Source organism: Mus pahari, chromosome 8 (assembly GCF_900095145.1).
Source record: "Mus pahari chromosome 8, PAHARI_EIJ_v1.1, whole genome shotgun sequence".
Lineage (NCBI taxonomy): Eukaryota > Metazoa > Chordata > Mammalia > Rodentia > Muridae > Mus > Mus pahari.
Genome location: NC_034597.1, coordinates 110,195,278 through 110,214,730, shown reverse-complemented (window position 1 = coordinate 110,214,730; position 19,453 = coordinate 110,195,278). Strand labels below are relative to the sequence as shown.

The following is a 19,453-nucleotide window of genomic DNA, read 5'->3' as shown; positions in this document are numbered from 1 at the left end:
CTAGCTGCATATATAGCAGAAGATGGCCTAGTCAGCCATCATTGGGAAGAGAGGCCCCTTGGTCTTGCAAACTTTATATGCCCCATACAGGGGAACACCAGGGCCAAGTAGTGGGAGTGAGTGGGTAGGGCGCAGGGTGGGGGAGGGTATAGGGGACTCTCTGGTTAGCATTTGAAATGTTGTGGGGAGCGGAAGCGACCGCAAGAGCCAAGATGGTGCCCTGGCTCATTGCCAAGCCCCGTGATCCCTACTTACCAAGAACCCCGAGCCTGCGCACTTGAACGATCCTGTGCTGTTCACCTGATGAGTCACTGGCCTATCACCACAAGCCCTGCTTGCATGCATGGCTCATGTTCAGAGCATGCTGAATGCTGATTGGATCCAGGAGAGGGGGGAAGGATAAGATCAGGGGAGGGAGGGAAAAACAAAAGAAAAACTGGAGGAGCCGGAGATAAATATGGAAGCTGCTTGAAACCCTCCTTGGCGTTTGTGTTGTCCCCCCCCATCCCCATCTCTGCTGGTAGGAGTGCGGGGTTGCAGCAAAATGTAAATGAAGAAAATATCTAAAAAAATAATTTAAAAAAAGATTAAAAAACACATGAATAAATTTTATGTTTAAACTTATATCTTGTCCACATTATCACTCATTGTAGGAATGCAAATACTCCAAAGTCCAACTTTTGAAACACTTACGATCCTAACATTTTGGTAGGGGATATAAAACTTCTATGAGTTCCAGAAGTTATGAGCATATTGAAGATGGTAGAGCATAGATGGACGCGGAGTGGAGCCTTAGCTGAAATGGTCATGAAGGTGTAGGTAAAGAGGTGATTATTGTGCTCACATCAAGAAACAAGGAAAGTTCAGCTATATAGAGCTACAACCTAAGAAGATCCAAAAATGGTTCAACGCGAGTTTAGTACAGAGACAAGGAGTTAGCACAGTTGACATAAGTAAGGATCTGGAAGGTGAGGTGTGGTTGTAACCCAGGGTCTGCAAGACACAGGGTGGCCTCTTCACTGTTTTACCCTCTGTCTCTGTTAGTACTCTCTGTCCTCAAACTGGGCTGCAGTCTCTTCTGAATTTGTGAGGTAGTACCTTGTGGAGGACAGGGATACATGGCCTAGTTCTTTTGTCTCATCTAGATCTATATTTGTCTCTGTGACTGTTACCCACAGGAACTTGACTTCGCATGATATGTACAGGAAAGACTGCACCCTAATTAACACTGAGATGCTAATAACTAGCAAGAAGCCTTAGACTACCAGGTCCATTCAAAGATATAGTCAGAGTTGGCCTATTAGGCTGTGTTACATGAAATACAGTGATAGCTTTTATAGTTTCAATGCCCAGATGTGTTTTACCCTAGAAGGAGGGCGAAGCTGAGTCCTCACTGTCTCATCTAAGTTATTCTAATCATTGAGAAGACTTACAATGAAACTACCTTTCAATGGAAGCAAAATAACAAATGCCAAGTCTAAGACCCAAATTAAGTGATGAGAGTTACGTATATATGCGTTGCTACTTGTAGAATGATATCCACGGTGCACGTGGAGAGCTGGGTAGACTACTGAGCTTACGCTCAGTAGGGCTGATTCCAGGAAAAGCTACATGCATGTTCCTCACTCTCCCTAGCTCTGGAGTCAATATTATGATAGCCCACAGGACGAGAGCAACAGAAAGTTACTGCTTGGTACTTTACATCATATGCTTAGCACACATTATTCTGCCCAGCTTGCAGAGAACAGTGAGATTCTTCCTGTCTGGTGCTATTTATGCTGATGATCCCTTGCCTCACACTCCTTGGTGTTTGGATTATAAGCCTGAGAGATACCAGTCCTGACTCATAAATTCATTTTGTTGTCTGTGTCTCCCTATAAAAAGAGACTCTGTGAACAGGGAGTCCATATTTTTTCCTTTCTCTCTCTCTCTCTCTCTCTCTCTCTCTCTCTCTCTCTCTCTCTCTCTCTCTCTCTCTTTCTCTTACTTTTTCTGCATAAGTCTTCTTCTGACTTACTTTGCTGGCTCTTGTGCTCTCCCACACAGGGTGTGATCCCCACTTTCCGAGTGAAGTTCCTGCTACGGCTGCTGCGTGGGAGGCTGGAAGTGGACCTTGATAAAGACAAGCTCCTGTTTAAGCATATGTGCTATGAGATGGAGAGGCTGCACAACGGTGGTGATGTCACCTTCCATGATGTCTTAAGGTATAAAGCTGGTTCCACAGCCCAGTGTCATGGAAATTCAATGAGGCCAGAAATGAAAGGTGTGACACACAGAAGCCCATGAATTCTGTTAACAAGGATTTCAAAGCCCGTGTTGCCATACTGGCATGGTTATAATGCAGGAGCACACTTTCTAGGCAAGAAGTACTCTTTCTCACTGTCCCATAATGATCAGACTGCCTCAGACAAGAATAGAAACTAATGGCCTGCCATCTGCCATTGCAGAAGGAATATAGAAGACATGGAGAGCATGGTTCTGTCTCTTAATTTTGGGATGAGGGTTGTGGTCCTGCAAGAGTTAAGTGACTTGCTTAGGGTCACTTGGTTCCATGAACAATGTGGAGCTAAAATCCAGATCTCTCACAGGTGAGTTTGGGAGAATCTGCCCCATTTTCTCTGTGGTAATTGCCCCTGTTGCTTAAAACACTCCATTTTCTGGGTGTTTGATGAGTACAATACAAGACATAGGCTCCAACTCAGTCATTCTGAAGGATATTTGCATTAGCTTCCTGGAGACAGTATATTGAAGTCCCAACAGCATAAGAAGCTCATAGTTCCAGAAGTAAGATTAGGGTTGATTCTTGTGAGGTTCGGAGGAACAATCTGTTCCAACCCTTTCCTGAATCACCCAGTGACTTCTTGCAACCAGTTATCTTCAATTAAACCTCATCTTCTTTTTATTAGATATTTTCTTTATTTACATTTCAAATGCTATCCCAAAAGTCCCCTATACCTTCCACCCTCCCCCACCCTGCTCCCCTACCTACCCACTCCCACTTCTTAGCCCTGGTGTTCCCCTGTACTGGGGCATAAAAACTTTACAAGACCTAGTGACCTCTCTTCCCAATGATGGCCAACTAGGTCACCTTCTGCTACATATGCAGCTAGAGACACAAGCTCTGGGGGTACTGGTTAGTTCATAATGTTGTTCCACCTATAGGGTTGCAGACCCCTTCAATTCCCTGGGTACTTTCTCTAGCTCCTCCATTGGGGGCCCTGTGTTCTAAACCTCATGTGAACTAGATATGCAGTGAACTCTACACAAGAGGTTACAACTTGAAGCTCTTGATAGAAATTTTAAAATATCATTTATGCTCCACAGGCCCTGTCAATGTATAGTGTCATTTGACAGCAACTGCATATTATTTAATGGGCCAATAGAAGAATGTATGGCCCATATCAAATAAATTAATTAAATCATTATTTTAATATAGTTATTTCCTTCATAATAGCATGTAAAACATTATTGTAAAAAGTCCTTTCCAAGCTGGGCAGTGGTGGCACACGCCTTTGATCCTAGCACTTGGGAGGCAGAGGCAGGCAGATTCTGAGTTTGAGGCCAGCCTGGTCTACAAAGTGAGTTCCAGGACGGTCAGGGCTACACAGAGAAATCCTGTCTCAAAACAAACAAACAAACAAACAAACAAAAAGTCCTTCTCAGTGTTCCCTGCAGGAGGGACATGTGACATAGAACCTGTCTAGAGCATTTGACTGGCTATAGCTATTTTACTCATGCTGCATGTACCTGGCATATTAAATGTTAGTTATTGCCACAAATTTGGGGATCATTCAGGTAGATAAAACTCCACTTGTGGCTAAGAGAAGAAGAAGGGTCAGAGCAGCAAAGGAAGGGTCTGGGAGAAATTTGCTAAAGTTGCCCATTTTGCCTTTGGATATCATCTTGTCCATGAGTAAGCTAAGGAGCACAGAAAGATGGGGTAAGATTATGTATGAGTGAGAAAGAATGCCATGCCTCTCAGAATGTTCATCTTCCTTTGAAGTAATGCAGTGTTTTTAGGTTGACCATGAAGCACCCAGACCTACTGTTGATAGTAATAATCAGTATTTGACCTCTGGAGCATAGTGGTGCATCTGATCACAAGGGACCCAGGCAAAGCCACTTATGATGATGTTGGCCCTCTTTTCTCACAGAAGTTATATAATAATGGAATTCCTGTGAGTCTGGAGGACTTAGAAGCATTTTATAAAAGAGTGCAGGATTTTCTTCTGCAATAGGAGGACACTTAGCAAAGAAGTAAAAGCCAATGACGCAGTATCATATGGTCACTGTGCTGTGAACTGAGCTTTAATGGTGACCTCAAGTTCAAAGTAGAGATTGTATGAGAGTCCAGGGTGCTGAGGCTAAACTAGAGTGTACAGTCCTACCAGATAATTCAGCATTCCTCTTTGTAATAGACCAGTCAGTCCTTCCTAACCCTCTGCACCAAGGTGTCAGTTTTATTTAACACTGTCTGGACCTGTTGAGCCAAGAGAGTTTAGCTCTTGCTTTGCATCATCTGAAACTAATTAGGAGGGTGCAAAGGGAAAGACGAAATAGGGAGGAAAGTGAAATAGAACATGCATACCACACAGGCAAGTATATTGACCATCACCATTTAGAGCCAACAAGGAGAAAGTAGTGGAAGGAGTACTCTTCTCTGTGCACAGAACATTCCAGAGTATGTACTTGATAGCTAGAGCAGTCAAGACCACTTAGCATGGGTCTTCTGTAGCATAGGTGCTTAGATGCAGTCACTGTTCTAAGTATCTCAGAGATATTAACTTTTGCCAGGTTATTCAATGAGGTAGGCACCAAAATTAACCTCAGTACTTATAGAAGAGAAGATGTGGAGATACCGAGGTAACATGACTAGCTCTTTACCCAGATGTGCGTGACATCAAACCCTACACTGATGGTCTGGAAAGACGTATTCTCTGCATTTGGAAACACTCAAGGGTCTAAACACCAGATGAGTCTGACTGGTGGTTGCTGTTGTTTCCATCTTCCAGCATGCTGTCCTACCGCTCTGTAGACATCAGAAAGAGCCTGCAGCTAGAGGAGCTGCTGGCAAGGGAGCAGCTAGAGTACACCATAGAGGAGGAGGTGGCTAAGCAGACTATTCGCATGTGGCTGAAGAAGTGCTTGAAACGCATCCGGGCTGTGAGTGCACCACAAGCACAAGGGCTGGGTTTCCATTCCTGTTGCTGTGGGGAGTGGGGGGGGGGGGGACCTCCGACTTAAAGGAGAAAGGCTAACTCTGGATCACAGATGTAGTGTACACAGTCCATTATGGAGGGGGTGTCAAGATGGCAGGAGTCTAATCACATGATATGTGTTATATATTCACATCATATCCACAATCAGGAATGAAGAAGGTAAATGCATGCCTGTGCTCATCCCACTTTTCACATTTTATATAGTCCAGGACCCCTTGCTCAGAGAGTGGTCCTACTCACAATTATGATGAGTCTTCCCACACCAGTAATCAATACAACCTTTCACAGCTTGTCCAGAGGCAAGTCTCTCAAGTGATTCTGGATTCTGTCCAGTTGACAATCAACACTAGCCAGCATGCACACACACACACACATATTCAGAAAAAGAGAGGCAAACAGAAAGGCCTGATATCACTTAAAATGAACCTTCTTTATCCATTTACAGTGTCAGAATCTGGTGCAGCCTTAACTCTTCCAGCTTCAGCTCATTCCCTTCAGCAGGCTCCGCCACACATTCCAATTGAATCAAATTGTATAAAAATGAAGGATTAAAAAGCAATTTATGGGTATTAAAATATTTATGATCTCCACTTATTAAACTCAATGGTATGAAATCCCAAAAATATCTACAGAGATGAAGTTTACAAAGCCACTTTTAAATTGCTACGAAAAGTTTTAACATATGGTTTATCATGTTGTTGGGTCTCTAAAGACTACCTCTCATGGAATTTTAATGATGTGTGAACTGTAAGTTTGTATGAGGCTCTCACATATTAATGAATATGTACTCCATTAGCATATACTATGTTTCCAATGAGTACTTCTATTGGGTAATTAATGTTTATAAATGCTTGTGACTCATACTTCACATACAGAGAAGAAAGGCATGTAACTCAGTATATACTTCCTGCAATGCAATTAATGTTATGTAAGATTTGTTTGATCCTGGTCTTCAAAACAACACCCACTACAGAAACATGCATTTCTGTTAGAGAAAAAAGTTCCCAAACAAACGGAACACTCCAGCCCAGCCTCCTAGAGCAACATTAGTTTCTCACTGCAACTCAATCAAAACATGGCCATTATAACTCTTGTTCCATTAATCACAAGTCCTGATCAGACCCTAAGAAGGCCTTGGCCAGGAAACAGAGGTTACTGCTGAACTGAACTGCCAGTGGCCTTGGCCAGGTAAAAGAGGCTGCTTTTGAACTGACCTACCAGTCTGGCCTACAAAGTTCAGAACAAAGAGTTCAAAATTTCCTCCTCATCTATTCAAGACCTTCTGGTGCTTAAGGTTTTCAGGAAAGTGTGGGGTGGGAGAGGGCACTTGCATTGATTAAATGAGCCTAGAGTTAAATAAAAGAAAAAAATAAAACACCCACATTATATAATAATGAATAATATATAAACTAGTATGGATGAGCATAACAAATTCAATTGTTATACAAATGAAAAAGATGGGGACACTTCTAATCTTTAAGACTTGTATATCAATCTAATATCCTCAAAACTAGTTCAAGCGCCTTACTTGGAATTTCCTAAGAGGTCAGCAATCTCATAGGTCTTCAGAGAGGGAAGAAGAAACGGTGACTTGGTGGGAATGGGGTAAAGAGGTGGGCACATTTCCCCCTTATGAAAGCACAGAATTTTCCATAGAAACAACAGCAGTCATGCAGCATCATCCACAGCCTGAGAGAGAGCCAGCAGCAAGAGCGGAGCCGGTTATTCCTGAATCCTCCCAGCATTGAGACGACCCAGCCAAGTGAGGACACTAACGCCAACAGCCAGGACCACAGTATGCAACCTGAGGTAGGATAAGTCACCCTTAACTCAATGATGTTCTGTGGGAGTTGATACTGGTCACATAGACATTTCAAATCAAGTAACAGAATTTCTCACATGACCTTTTGTTGCAAAAGAACCAATAATGAGAATGTGTATATTCATATGTTTTTATTTCTGTGCGATGGCCAGGGAGCAAGAGCAGATGGGTCCTCAATATCCTCTTTAAGGACAGTCTTCACCCATTTAGTGTCTTAGTCTGGAGACGAAGCCTTCAACTTATGGACCAGTCAAGATTCAAACTACAGAATACATATGCTAGAAATGGTTCATATCCTGAGTGGGTCTTGCTTGTTTCTTTATATAAAAGTTTAATATTATCATAAAAGCTGAACTTGAACATATAAATGTTATGTGCTTTAAAAAATCATGATTATCATGAAGCCCTAAATATTTCCCCCTCGGTACATCACAGAAATTTGCAGGAAAGTTAGGAAAATGTAGGCACTTGGCTTTCAACACTCTTTGATGGACCAAATGCATTGGAGATTTATCTTTTCTTAGTTGGGCAGTGAGGAGCATATAGAACTCAGAAATGTTATTTGAGGATCTTCTGTCTATTAAAACACAACTAGGTTAATTTTCAAAGTTATTCTACATGCCTACTCAACAAACAAACAAACAAACAAACAAAAAGCCAGAATTTCCAGCATCTGGGAGAGCCCTGTGCTTATGAGAAGCAGCTGGCAGGGAGGACCTGCCCCTTTATGTGGCTGCAATAGTGATTTGATGCTAATCACATGGAGTCCATCCAACACACTGTGCAGTGCCTCCAGCTGTACAGAGTTCGTCATGCAAAGAAACACACTCAGAGGAAAGGGACAAAATGAAGAATAGCCCATGGCCCAGTAGAGGCTGCAAAAGGACCTGTTGTGCCATGGTACAGTTTTCTGTGGTTTGAAGCTCCCAACAAGAAATCAGGAATCACTTGCCTCCTTCTATAGACTTCTATGGGAGAATTCAGCAAAAGAGGCCAAAAGAAATATCTACAGTCATCCTGCTACAAGTCTGACCCCAAGATATCTGGAAGTGCTTTACAAGGAAGAGCCAGATCAGGTTTAGACAGACACTGAGACAGGACCACTGATTGAGGGGATGTAATGATTCCAGAACTCTCAAAAAGGTAGTCCAAAAATCAAGTGTGTGGGGGGAATTGCTTGATGTGGTATAAAAACCAGGACAGTGAGGGGTTGGAGAGACACCAGCTATTCCAGAGGATCCAAGTACCATTCCCAGCACCCACATCTGACAGCTTACAACCACCCATAGCTCTAGATACATGACATCTAATACCCTCTTCTGGTCCTTGTGGGTACCTGTACATGTATGGCACACACTTTTGTACATACACACACACACAAATAAAGTAAATCTAAAAAAAATGATGACTATGATTAGGAGAGAGCTGAACTAGAGATGGAGCAAACTGCCTTGCAATCCTCAGCATCAGCTAGTCCTGGGTTTGAGCTTCCCCAGGGCATATCATAGAGCTCTGTCCACCAAGATGCATCTTCTGGAGCTCCTGGTTCTGACCTTTAAGCTTGCAAAAGTCCATGTCCACAAAACATTCTGTCCCTGACACCCTGTCTCTCCCTATAGTGTCATTCTCCTTGCTTAATTTTCCAGTCAAGTTTAAGGAATCAGTGAAATCCTCAGGCTTGAAGGGAGCGAAGGATGGACACTCTAATGGAATGGTCAAGAAAGACACTACCTAGAGAGCTGTGAAGGAGGAAAATTAAGAAAGAGCCCAAACTGTTCTCTACAATCATTTTTCAAAACCCCACAAATTTGTACAAATATTTGTGACAAATTAAATATGTGTATTTTAGAGAGAAAGCCCCACAATGACTAATACTTCTCCCATGTAGACAAGCAGTCAGCAGCAGCTCTTAAGCCCTACTCTGTCAGACAGAGGAGGAAGCCGACAGGATGCAGCAGATACTGGAAAACCCCAAAGGAAGATTGGGCAATGGCGTCTGCCCTCAGGTAGGTACATCAATCATTTCTCTACCTGCTGGGGACATTTAAGAGGAATTTACTCTCTTTACTTTGGGTCTTAGATTTTAATTAATATGTAAATCTGAATTAGTCGGCTTTCTGTTACACTAATTTATAACTTCGAAAATCCATTTAAGAGGAAGGAAAGTTTATTGGCTTATTTGTTGGAGGTTTCAGCCCACAGTCAGTTGGTCTATTGCTACTGGGCTGTGATAAGACTGCAGTGTATAGTGGCAATGTATGATGAGAAAGCAACTTACCTTACCACATCAGGAAACAAAGAGAAAAATTGGCATCCCACAATTTTCTTCAAGGGCATGATCCCAATGACCCAAGATCTCCTACTAGTTGCCACCTATTAAGCATTCTACTACTTCCCAATAGCACAAGTTGGGACCAAGCCTCCAATACCTGGGCCTCTGGGGAACATTTCAAACCCAACCAGGGTGTGTATCTGATTATTATAGACAGGGGAAACAATGAAATGTATTCCCATATCAGAAACATTCTCCTCAAAGTAACTTCTCTAAACATAACTATATTGGCCCTCATTTGCAGCTGCCATCGCTGAGAAGACGGCACCTGTTAACAAAATGAGCGGTTACAGCCAAGATCCAGAAAGAGAGGAGGAAGAGGTTTCCAAGGGCTTCCTGGGTACAGTCAAGGCATTTCAAATATGGGCAAAATGTATCTAAGAAGGAATGGGTAGATATGATCTTCAGAAAATGCCATGGAGTTCTCAGAAAAGGCTCAGGTCCCACTTTATTCCAAACATGCTGTGTATCACCACTCTGACATGAGCTTCACTTGAGTGACACAGCAGCGGTGGTGAAAGACCTCCATGTAGCATTGACCACTGTATTCCAGTCACTACTCCGGGGTATGTCCTGGCTTTCTTCATTAAACCCTCACAAGTCTATTTGTTTTCCACATTATACTGATTTAGTGAGAGAGTTTTCTTCTGAAGGAATATGAGGTACCAGGAGACCTGGATGACCTCATGAAGGGACACTGAGCAATGGGTGAGGAAGAATTCTATACACAGTCCAGTCTCCTGTCTGTTGAGATGTGAGCCTATGGTAAAATAGAGCTTCATTCTCTCATTTAACCACACGCAACTTCAGTCCCAAACAAGTAAGACTGGGTGATCCTGAAATATCTTCTGCCATTTGTCCATTCACAAAGCAAATGGCAGAGCAATTTACATTCTGAAGCTAAAAGTATGCCACAGATCTTAAAGCCACCAGTAAGGAAGAACCTGAGCAGGGATCAGAGCAGACATAACTTTTGTCTGGTCTCAGCAAAGCTAAGAGAGATAGGAGGCTGAAGGGGCTTGCAGCTCCATAGGAAGAACAATATGAACTAACCAGGACCCCCAGAGCTCCCTGGGACTAAACCACCAATCAAAGAAAACACATGGAGGGATTCATGGCTCTAACTGCATATGTAGCAGAGGATGGCCTACTTGGTCATCAATGGGAGGAGAGGCCCTTGATCCTGCAAAGGTTCTATGCCCCTGTTTAGGGGAATGCCGGGGCCAGGAAGGGGGAGTGGGTGGGTTGGTGAGCAGGGGGAGGGGGAAAGGGAGGGGATAGGAGATTTTTGGAGGGGAAACTAGGGGAAAATGTAAATAAAGAAAATATCCAATTAATGAGAAAGAGAGAGAGAGAGAGAGAGAGAGAGAGAGAGAGAGAGAGAGAGAGAGAGAGAGAGAGAGAGGAGGCAAGATTGAGTAAGTGCTAGGGCCTCAGTGTGAAAATCCTTAAATGACAGAATGGGAAGTTTTAACTTCATCCTATAGCCAATTAGGTGGGAGACACTAAAGAGTTATAAGCAAGGAATTACATTTGCAACCTAGGTTTTAGGAAGACTGATATGGTAGCAAATCAAGAGCCACTTGTCTCTGACAGTGTCTGAAGGCAGATGACAGGCTACAGAATATTATAGTAGGCTGGACACAGGTGATAAGGGCATGGCACACTCTGCCAGTTCAACACTACATGTCAGATATGAGAGATGAGCTTGGAAGAATGTCCCTCCTTGGTATTCACTTACGTGGATGACATTTACAGTTGTGCTTGTCTATGTCGCCTCAGTGTCAAAAGTGGTGACAACCACAGAGACAAACTACCAGGATCAAACTAAGTGGGAGGGGCAAAGGAGAAGTAAAAAGACTATTTCAAGGAGGCAGCAGGCAGCACACTGTGCACTTTGTCAGGTCACTTCATCAGCTCACCTTAAGCCTCCCAGCACTACAGTGAGGTCATCAGCTAACCTTAAGCCTCCCAGCACTACAGTGAGGTCATTTGCATTGTTTTCATTTTACACAAGAGAAAAATTTAGGTTCAGAGACATGCAATTGTCAGTGACTTCATATCTGCAGGTTACATATGGGATGCAAGACCAGGTCTGCTTTCCATACCTGCCTCTGACCCCAGCTCTCCTTACCTTAAACTATACCACCAATCTTTTCTTTGTTTTCCTAATGAACACCAGCTTATACATACCACAACAACACTTCCATTTTACACAAATTGTGGCTGCTTGTAGTTTCTTCTTTCCTTAAAATAAAGGGAACCTGAAGTATATTTTCCCAAGACTATTACTTGCCACCCTTGAGCAAAATTTATAGAATGATTGGAAAGAATCAACTAAAACTATTGGGAAAAATATTACTTATCATCTGGGGATAGGATTTGGGAGCCAAAATCACTACTGCTCAGAGTATTATGATTTTCCAGGAATGGCTGAAGCATGCTGGAAAAAAAAAACTAGTTGATAATGGGACTCTTCTCAATTTCACAGCCCCCAAACCAATAAGCCATTCTGTGTCTTCGGTTAACCTACGGTTTGGAGGAAGGACCACAATGAAGTCTGTGGTCTGCAAGATGAACCCCATGCCAGACACAGCTTCCTGTGGCTCTGAAGTTAAAAAGTGGTGGACCAGACAGCTGACCGTGGAGAGCGATGAGAGTGGAGATGATCTCTTGGATATCTAGATGGGAAGCAGGACATAGGGGGTCACAGGGTGAAAACTATAGCTAATAGCTTCTTTTATCATTGGGAGAGAGCAAACTGTAATTGCTAAACACTAAATTCCACCCAAGCATGGGATTTTCAGAATTGATTTTTGTTCATTTATTGGAATGGTCTCTCAAAGAGTATGATGTTTTAGATTATTGTCATGTATTAAAGAAAATGTGGGACTTGGGAGATAAGTCAGTGAAAGATCTCTTGTTCAACCTGTGCAAACCCCTATGTTTGAATCCCAGAAATACAAGAAAAGAAAGAAAATATGTATAAAGCAGTATTGATAATATTAGAAGCTGCATTAACAGTAGAGTATATTATATATCCATGTATTCTGTCTGTGTAAAGTAAGCTGTATTCATCTGCACTCTCATGTGTTATTACTACCCCTCTCAAAGAGTGCTAAGCCCAAACTGGCCCATATTTATAGTACAGGAGTTATAGCTATAGTTCACTTTTTCCCCATTTCCAATAGATATACTTCCCTTGGGAGAAATTATTTATGATTGATCTGAAAAGGTCAGTACTGTGCTCGTGCTAAAATGATAGCAGCTTCAAAACTACAGATTTTGAATTTTTTAAAAGCACATTCTTTTTCTTTGTGTTTTTTTTTTTAATGCTTAATGTTAAAAAAAATCAGGACCGTTTTATTTCTGTTTTCAAGTACTCTAATGAAATTGTTGCCTGCTTCCAAGAAAGTTATGTGTGTAGATACCATGTAAAGGAATTGGCTACAGATGCTATTGGTATATAACCAACTTGTAGATGTATTACTTCATGAACTTGATGAAACAAAAATGTCTTGAAATCTTTAAAAAAAAATCCTTTAAATAACTCAATTTAGAAAACAGAATAAACATGTTAGGGTCAACCTGGCTAAAAGTTTACACTTGAGAGATTATTGTGGACTTCATGGATTGTCCTTGCTGTAGCCATTTTGCTATGAATCAACAGGAGCATTATGGGTTGGCTTTAATACACCATTTCAATGCTAGATTCAAAATAATTTCCCTGCTCTCAGGATTAACTATTGAAATAACAGAAGGGTGCAAAAACCTCACTCTAAACCCCACTGAAAATACCACAATGTAATTGTGCATTTTCCCTCATGCCAATGGTCCATGTCCTCTGGGAAAAGTGGAAATACAAAACTATTGGAAAGCACTGATAGACCCTGCCTGGGCAGGGTCTCCCCTGAGTTATCAATTTCATATTTGATGATCAGAATATTTTAAGAGATTGAGTGTGTAAAAATTCCCTGGTGCCTAGGTTGCTTTATGCTATCCTTTTCTCTATTTAACCTTGTTCAATAGCCAAATATCGCATCCTTCCTACACAGAAGTAATGATGTAATGTGCCCATCTACTGCTTATATGATTACTTGTGACTACTAGACAATAGGCAATTCCAGTTTGTGCAGCCAAGGGGAATTTTTATTGGGTTTTATGTTTGTTCAGAATTTGATTTTTGAATATAAAAACAAAATAAAAATCTGATTTGTAAAAGAATTTATTGTGACCTAGTCATCATATTAAACCCTTTCTTTGTATGTGTGTATGGGATAGTGCACTCTGTAGCTGACATTTCGCAAACCCTATATGGAGTATTTAGTCCATACTTGGTTGGCAGAAACTCTGTCCCTAGTAACCCCCTAAGGTCAACTCCCAGAGCCAGAATATTCATCTGCAAGGTTGTGCTGACAAGGCTGGGTAAATATCCCATGCCTTCCAAGTGCATGGTGAAGCAAGACAATCGTAGCCAGAGCATGGGTTGGCATTAGTGCTGAAAGAAGTAAAAAAAAATAAAATTTATTGGCTTGTTACATTGAGAAATACAGCTTCGCATCCACTAAACAGTGAGCTCTTCCTGAAAAGTCTAGAATGAATACTCAGGAAAGCACCATCTTTACTCATTTTCATATGAAGCAAAGACAGTCAGTGAGTTCAAAGCCACAGCACCCTATACATTCAGTTAAGCCATCACATTCCTCCTGAGTGACTGAAACATGTGAATTACCTAAAGCAGACAGAAGGCAAGTCAGTAAAAATAAGGACTGCCCCTTTTAGATGCTATCCAATGGAATATGCAGGATTGGGTGATACAGATGGAAAACTAGGGACACCCATGGTCTCTGGTACTCAGGGAACCATGACAATCTTGTAATCATGCTACCCATTGCACTTAAATAAGAGGACTGTCAGGTGCAAGGACACCAGGAATCCTGAGGAGTAGAATACTTTTTGTAGACCCTCTGAGAGAGAACAGACTGCACAGACATTGTCCATGTGGTAACTCAGAGGCTCAATTGGAGTAAGATTGGACAGAAAGGCTGTATATAATGCCATTCAGATATTCCTATGATGTTTCCAGACCAATGCCCATGATCAGTAGCTCTCTGCCTATACCCTAAGATGCTGAATATGAAAAGGGCATAGAGATGGAAAGCAACCTTTAAAAAAAACTCACATAAATGTGCTTTCTAAGCCAGACATGCTTGCCTGTCTTTCATTGTTGGGTGTGGCTAACTAGAGACTGGTAAGTGTGATATCTTATGTGTCAGTGGTCGTCTTCCTTCCAAAGCTATTCTATGGATCATAAAATTTGAACTAAGCAAAAGCAGCATATCACTAGTTTGAGTTGTTGTGAAGAAAAGGGGAATCCTTTCCTTATCTACTATTACAGACAGGACGCTACCACAAACATACAAACAAAAACAAACAAACAAAAACCCCACAAGGCCGAAGTCCTAGCCTCTGGCACCTATGAATAGATTTTCTTTGATAGGATAGTGTTTACTTGAGTAGGGCCCATTAATTTGATAAGACTGGTCTCCTAGTAAGAAGACACATGGGGAGTAAAATGATCTATGAAGACACAGACATTCAGAAAAGGAGGCCATCCAAAGATGCAGTCAGAGGCTGAAAGGATGCTGTCATTAACTGAGGAACACTTGAAGCTGTAGGAAGCTGGAAGATTCAAGGAAGGATGCTCCCAAATGTGCTTCCAAGGAGCCTAACGTGCCACCACCTTGCATTTTCAACGTGTAGATAGCAGAATTTGATCAAACAAACCTCTGCTGTTTGCAGCCACCTAATGTGTGATGCTTTATGACCTAGCCCTAGAACATTAATACACAAGTCCAACTCACTGTGACCCCCAAAGATGGCTCACATTACCCAGTGTGCCAAGGGATCTAATTTTGAAAATATCAGCATAGATCAAAGATTTATTTGTTGTTACTGTTTGGTGAGATCGTGTTCAGGCTCTTATATAACCCAGGATGACCTTGACATTTACATGTAACTGAGAAGGACCTTGAACTCCTGATGTTCACGACTCCACCTCTTAAATGCTAGAATTGCTTTGTTGTGTCACCAGGCCCAAACAAAGATCATGAGTCTTGGAATATGACTGATCTTTCAGGCCCTATATTTACTGGTCCCTGTATATGTAATCTTGGATGAATTTTAGACCCCACTCTATGCTACAATTCAATATCTTAATTTAAAAAAAAAGAGGCAAGAGAGGAAATTTCTTCTCTTCATTTATTTGAGGAGTTAGACAGATTTAGTCTGGGCTCACTTGAAGCATCCTCTGAATCATTAACCAACTTAGCTATTCTCTCTTCCAGCAGCCTCAGTGGGCCAGTAATTTGCCTTTTATTTCCTTAGCTAAGATTACTGTCAGGTTTAGCAACTACCTAAGGCTGAGAGTGAATTTGGAGGAACACTCTTTTCTTTCATGCAGTTTAAACCCAAAGAGAGCACTTCTATAAAAACCACTCTCTGGCATTACTCCAAGAATAAAAAATCCAAAAAAAATTATTGATAAGACTTCTTTCTCTTATTATCTTCTCATTTTCTTCATTCCACTCCTCTGCGGGGTGACTGAGTAAAGAGGCAGATTTTATGAAAGGAAGTGTCTTGAAACCTTAGCATTCAATTTACTCTGTGAGCCTTTCAAGTCCCCACTGGAAAATCCGAGTTGGAAAAACACCTGCGTTAATCTCTCCTGGGTTGGGGGAAACAAAAAATGCAGATGACAAGTCAGATGCTGCATCAGCCTGTGCTGGGATGCAGCAACAGAAGCCATTTTACCCTGCCATAGCCTTACTTCTCAGCTGGGCTGGGTTGGTGAATGCCATTGCTTAGGATGAGCTACCTTGCTTCCCCTCTGTGTCCCTAACAGCTCTGCATTTGGACTATACTGGTGAGCTTCAAACTGGATTCCTTGGGGCATCTCATACTGTGAACAACCTGTGGGAAAAAAAGAGTGAGTTGGGTGTGTATTAGAGAAGATAATGTTCCTTCTCATAAGCCTTCCACCTGCCACACATGGAGGTGAACCATTCCCACCTCATAGGAATCCCCTCCCCCAACAGACCCTCCCTCCTAGGGATTTTCTCACCATTCATCTCCCTACAGAGCACCTCTCTCATATAGACCTGGTATCTGGGTGAATGCCTTTCTTACCCACTCTACTCCCAGCCCTCCTGGCTGCCTTGGTTTTCTGTCAATGGAAGGTTCTTTCTAACATTTGGGACCTTCTCTTTCCTGGATCATTATTCTCAGCCCCCATCTCCTGATTAGAATACCTTCTCTACCCTTCCTCATTCCACTCAACTTCATTTCCAGAGAGAAGCAGCCTCATGGGCTCATGTGTCTTTGTAGTATTTGCCTGTCTTACACAATCACTTGTGTGGATTGCCTTCATAGGGCACTTTCTTCGTTGCTTTCACTGTTGTAATGATAAAATGTCTTGACAAAGGCAAGTTAAGGAAGGGAGGGTTGTTTTTGTGTTCATAGGTTGAAGTTACAGTTCATTGTGGTGAGAAAGTTTGTGGTATCAGCCTCTGATCACATTATATCTATAGTCAAAAACTTAAAGCAATGAATGTCTGTGCTTAGTTCACTTGGCCTAATCAAGACACTTCTCCAAACGCATGCTCAGAGAGCCATCTCCCTGGTCATTTGAGATCTCTCATGAAAGTGGCAAAGGAAATTAATTGAAATAAGACACAGCATGTTCAGGCACTGTGTTCTTTTGTCCATCAGTTCTGGTACATGCTCAGTACATGCCAAAAACTTGCTGAATGAATAATTTGATGGGTGGATGGTTGAGGATAGGTAATCACATAAGTCCCTCAAAATGGCAAGTTCTCCTCCTTCCATGTATCCAGAGTCAATGTCTTGACATCATTATTTTTACTTTTTTCCCATGAGTCTCTTCAGCACAGTTCATGTGCCTCTCATAGGAGTAGCTACAGTCCAGGACTAGGAAAAAGCAGAAGGACTATTCACCTCCTAGTGAGACAATTTAATTTCCCATTGTCTTTACTAGGACAATTGTGATCTAAATATAGCATTAAACTCCTGCCTTCCCCCACCCCCAATCTGGTGAATCAATAGCTTAATGTTCTGTTTTCTCACTTCTGCTCAAGAAAACAAAGATAATGGTGACTTGGATGCTTGCCAAATTGCATGTTATATGTATTTTATTATAATAAAATTTTTCCTTAGTTTAAATGAATCTAGTTATTTGAATCCCAAAACCTAGTGACCAAACTGAGATAGCAAACCATTCCAATGTCATCCTTAAATCAAGCTTCCACGTCTTGTTGATGATCCCTGTATAGTACCAGTTCACCCAATTGAAATTCTGTATTTTAATGGGCTTGCTAAAAAGATGCTTTCTGCCATCTAAAACATCAGTGATCTTTTATAATTTTGCCCCGATATTACATAGAACCCATTCAAGTAAAAATCAAACAAACCAATCAAAACAAAACAACAAACAAAACAACAAACAAGAATAAAAACAAAAGCAAACAAACAAACAAAAAGCCTCCATTACAGTATTGCTAACAAATTACTAAATTCTGTTTGAACACTAGAGGGCTGCAGTCCTATGCTTTGAATTCAGCCAGGGACTGTACATTTAGCAGTAGAACAGAAATTGCTTTGCAGTCTCCTTTCATGGGCAAGTTGCTCTATGTCACTGTCAATTTTTTGAAGTCTAGTCATAAAATAAGCTTACCTGCAAGAGGAATTCATAATGTTATAATGTTTCTTTCTCAAAATGATATTTGTCACTCTGTTTCCTATATAGTATATTCATAGTGACCCCCTCCACCCAAAAAACACTATGTTGGAACCCTTGTTTTGATGATCAACCATTCCTGACAGTTGCTTGTGCCTGTCTAACCACTAAACAGTATATTTTTTATCTTGTTCCTGTGACAAAATAGATGCCAAAAGCAATGTAAGGAATGTAGACTTTGTTGTGGCTCACAGTTTGAGGGGATTAAGTTCATCATGGTGGGGAAAGCATGGCAGATGGAGCACAAAACAGCTGTTCACACTGAGAAACCCTTATCATGTGCTTTTATTATTTTTCTTTTTTTTTTCTTTTTTTTTTGTAATTGGTGAATATTGTTATACAGTGATGTCTTTCTGAGGTTGAATTAATTTGCTTAATGTAACATTAATCCCTTGTGGTATTCACTTTCTTGTAAACATCATACTCTTGTCCCTCTTTATAAGTGAGTAAAACTCCATTCTGCATGCAAACCGTGTTCTTTTTCTGTTTATCTACTGATGAATACCTGAGTTGGTTCCATGCCTTAGCTATTATTAATAGTACTGCAATAAACACTTGTATACAAAGGTCTCTGTGACATATTGATTTAAAATTTTTAGGTAAATAGGTGTTGTATTCTTGGGTCACAAGGCAAATATGGTTTTAGAGTTTTGAGGAACCTGTTTTCATGATTTCCATGTTAACTAGACTAGTTGACGTTCCTATCATCAGTATATAAGTTCCCTTCTGTCACATCTTCATCAGCATTTTTTGTTATTTGTTTTCTGACTGGGGTAAGATGGAATCTCAAAGCAGTTTTAATTGGCATGTCTCCGATAGCTATTGATGTCAAACATTTTTTCATGTTTATTGCTCATTTGTATCTTACCATATTAAAATTATTCATTGAGTTAGCCCATTCATTGATTGAATTGTTTGATTTCTCCTTCCTTTGTTTTTTTATTCTTTGAATTTTCTAGGTATTAACCAAATGTCAAATGTGTAGTTATATTAATTTTAAGACTACTTTTTCAAGTTCTCTGAAGAATAGCATTGGAATTTTAATGGAGATTACAGTAAATGTATAGATTGATTTTGCTAATATAGAATTTTTCATTATATTAATTCCACTGACCCATGAACATAAGAGTTCTTTCCATCTTTAGGGTCTTCTTGGATTTCTTTCTTAAGCATTTAAATTTATTCATTATAGAAGTCTTTTACTTCCTTAGTTCAGGTTAGTTTGAGGCAGCAGTTTTCAACCTATAGGTCAAGACTTCTTTGGG

The 19,453-nt window shown here is 41.0% G+C and overlaps 1 protein-coding gene across 3 annotated transcripts in view; it reads left to right on the top strand.

Moving 5' to 3' along the window:
* The window catches only part of Nalcn (sodium leak channel, non-selective), a 302,398-nt gene extending 288,787 nt beyond the window's left edge, over nt 1-13,611 (top strand). Inside the window, exons 39-44 of one of the 3 annotated variants that reach the window (XM_029541616.1) lie at nt 2,047-2,204; nt 5,013-5,163; nt 6,876-7,028; nt 8,930-9,047; nt 9,618-9,713; nt 11,865-13,611. In XM_029541616.1, the coding sequence (XP_029397476.1) occupies nt 2,047-2,204; nt 5,013-5,163; nt 6,876-7,028; nt 8,930-9,047; nt 9,618-9,713; nt 11,865-12,058 (870 nt within the window). In that variant the 3' untranslated portion in view covers nt 12,059-13,611. The remainder of the gene's footprint in view (nt 1-2,046; nt 2,205-5,012; nt 5,164-6,875; nt 7,029-8,929; nt 9,048-9,617; nt 9,714-11,864) is intronic. The other 2 variants (XM_029541615.1, XM_021204107.2) reach the window with 2 other exon arrangements.
* Nucleotides 13,612-19,453: the final 5,842 nt, after the last annotated feature.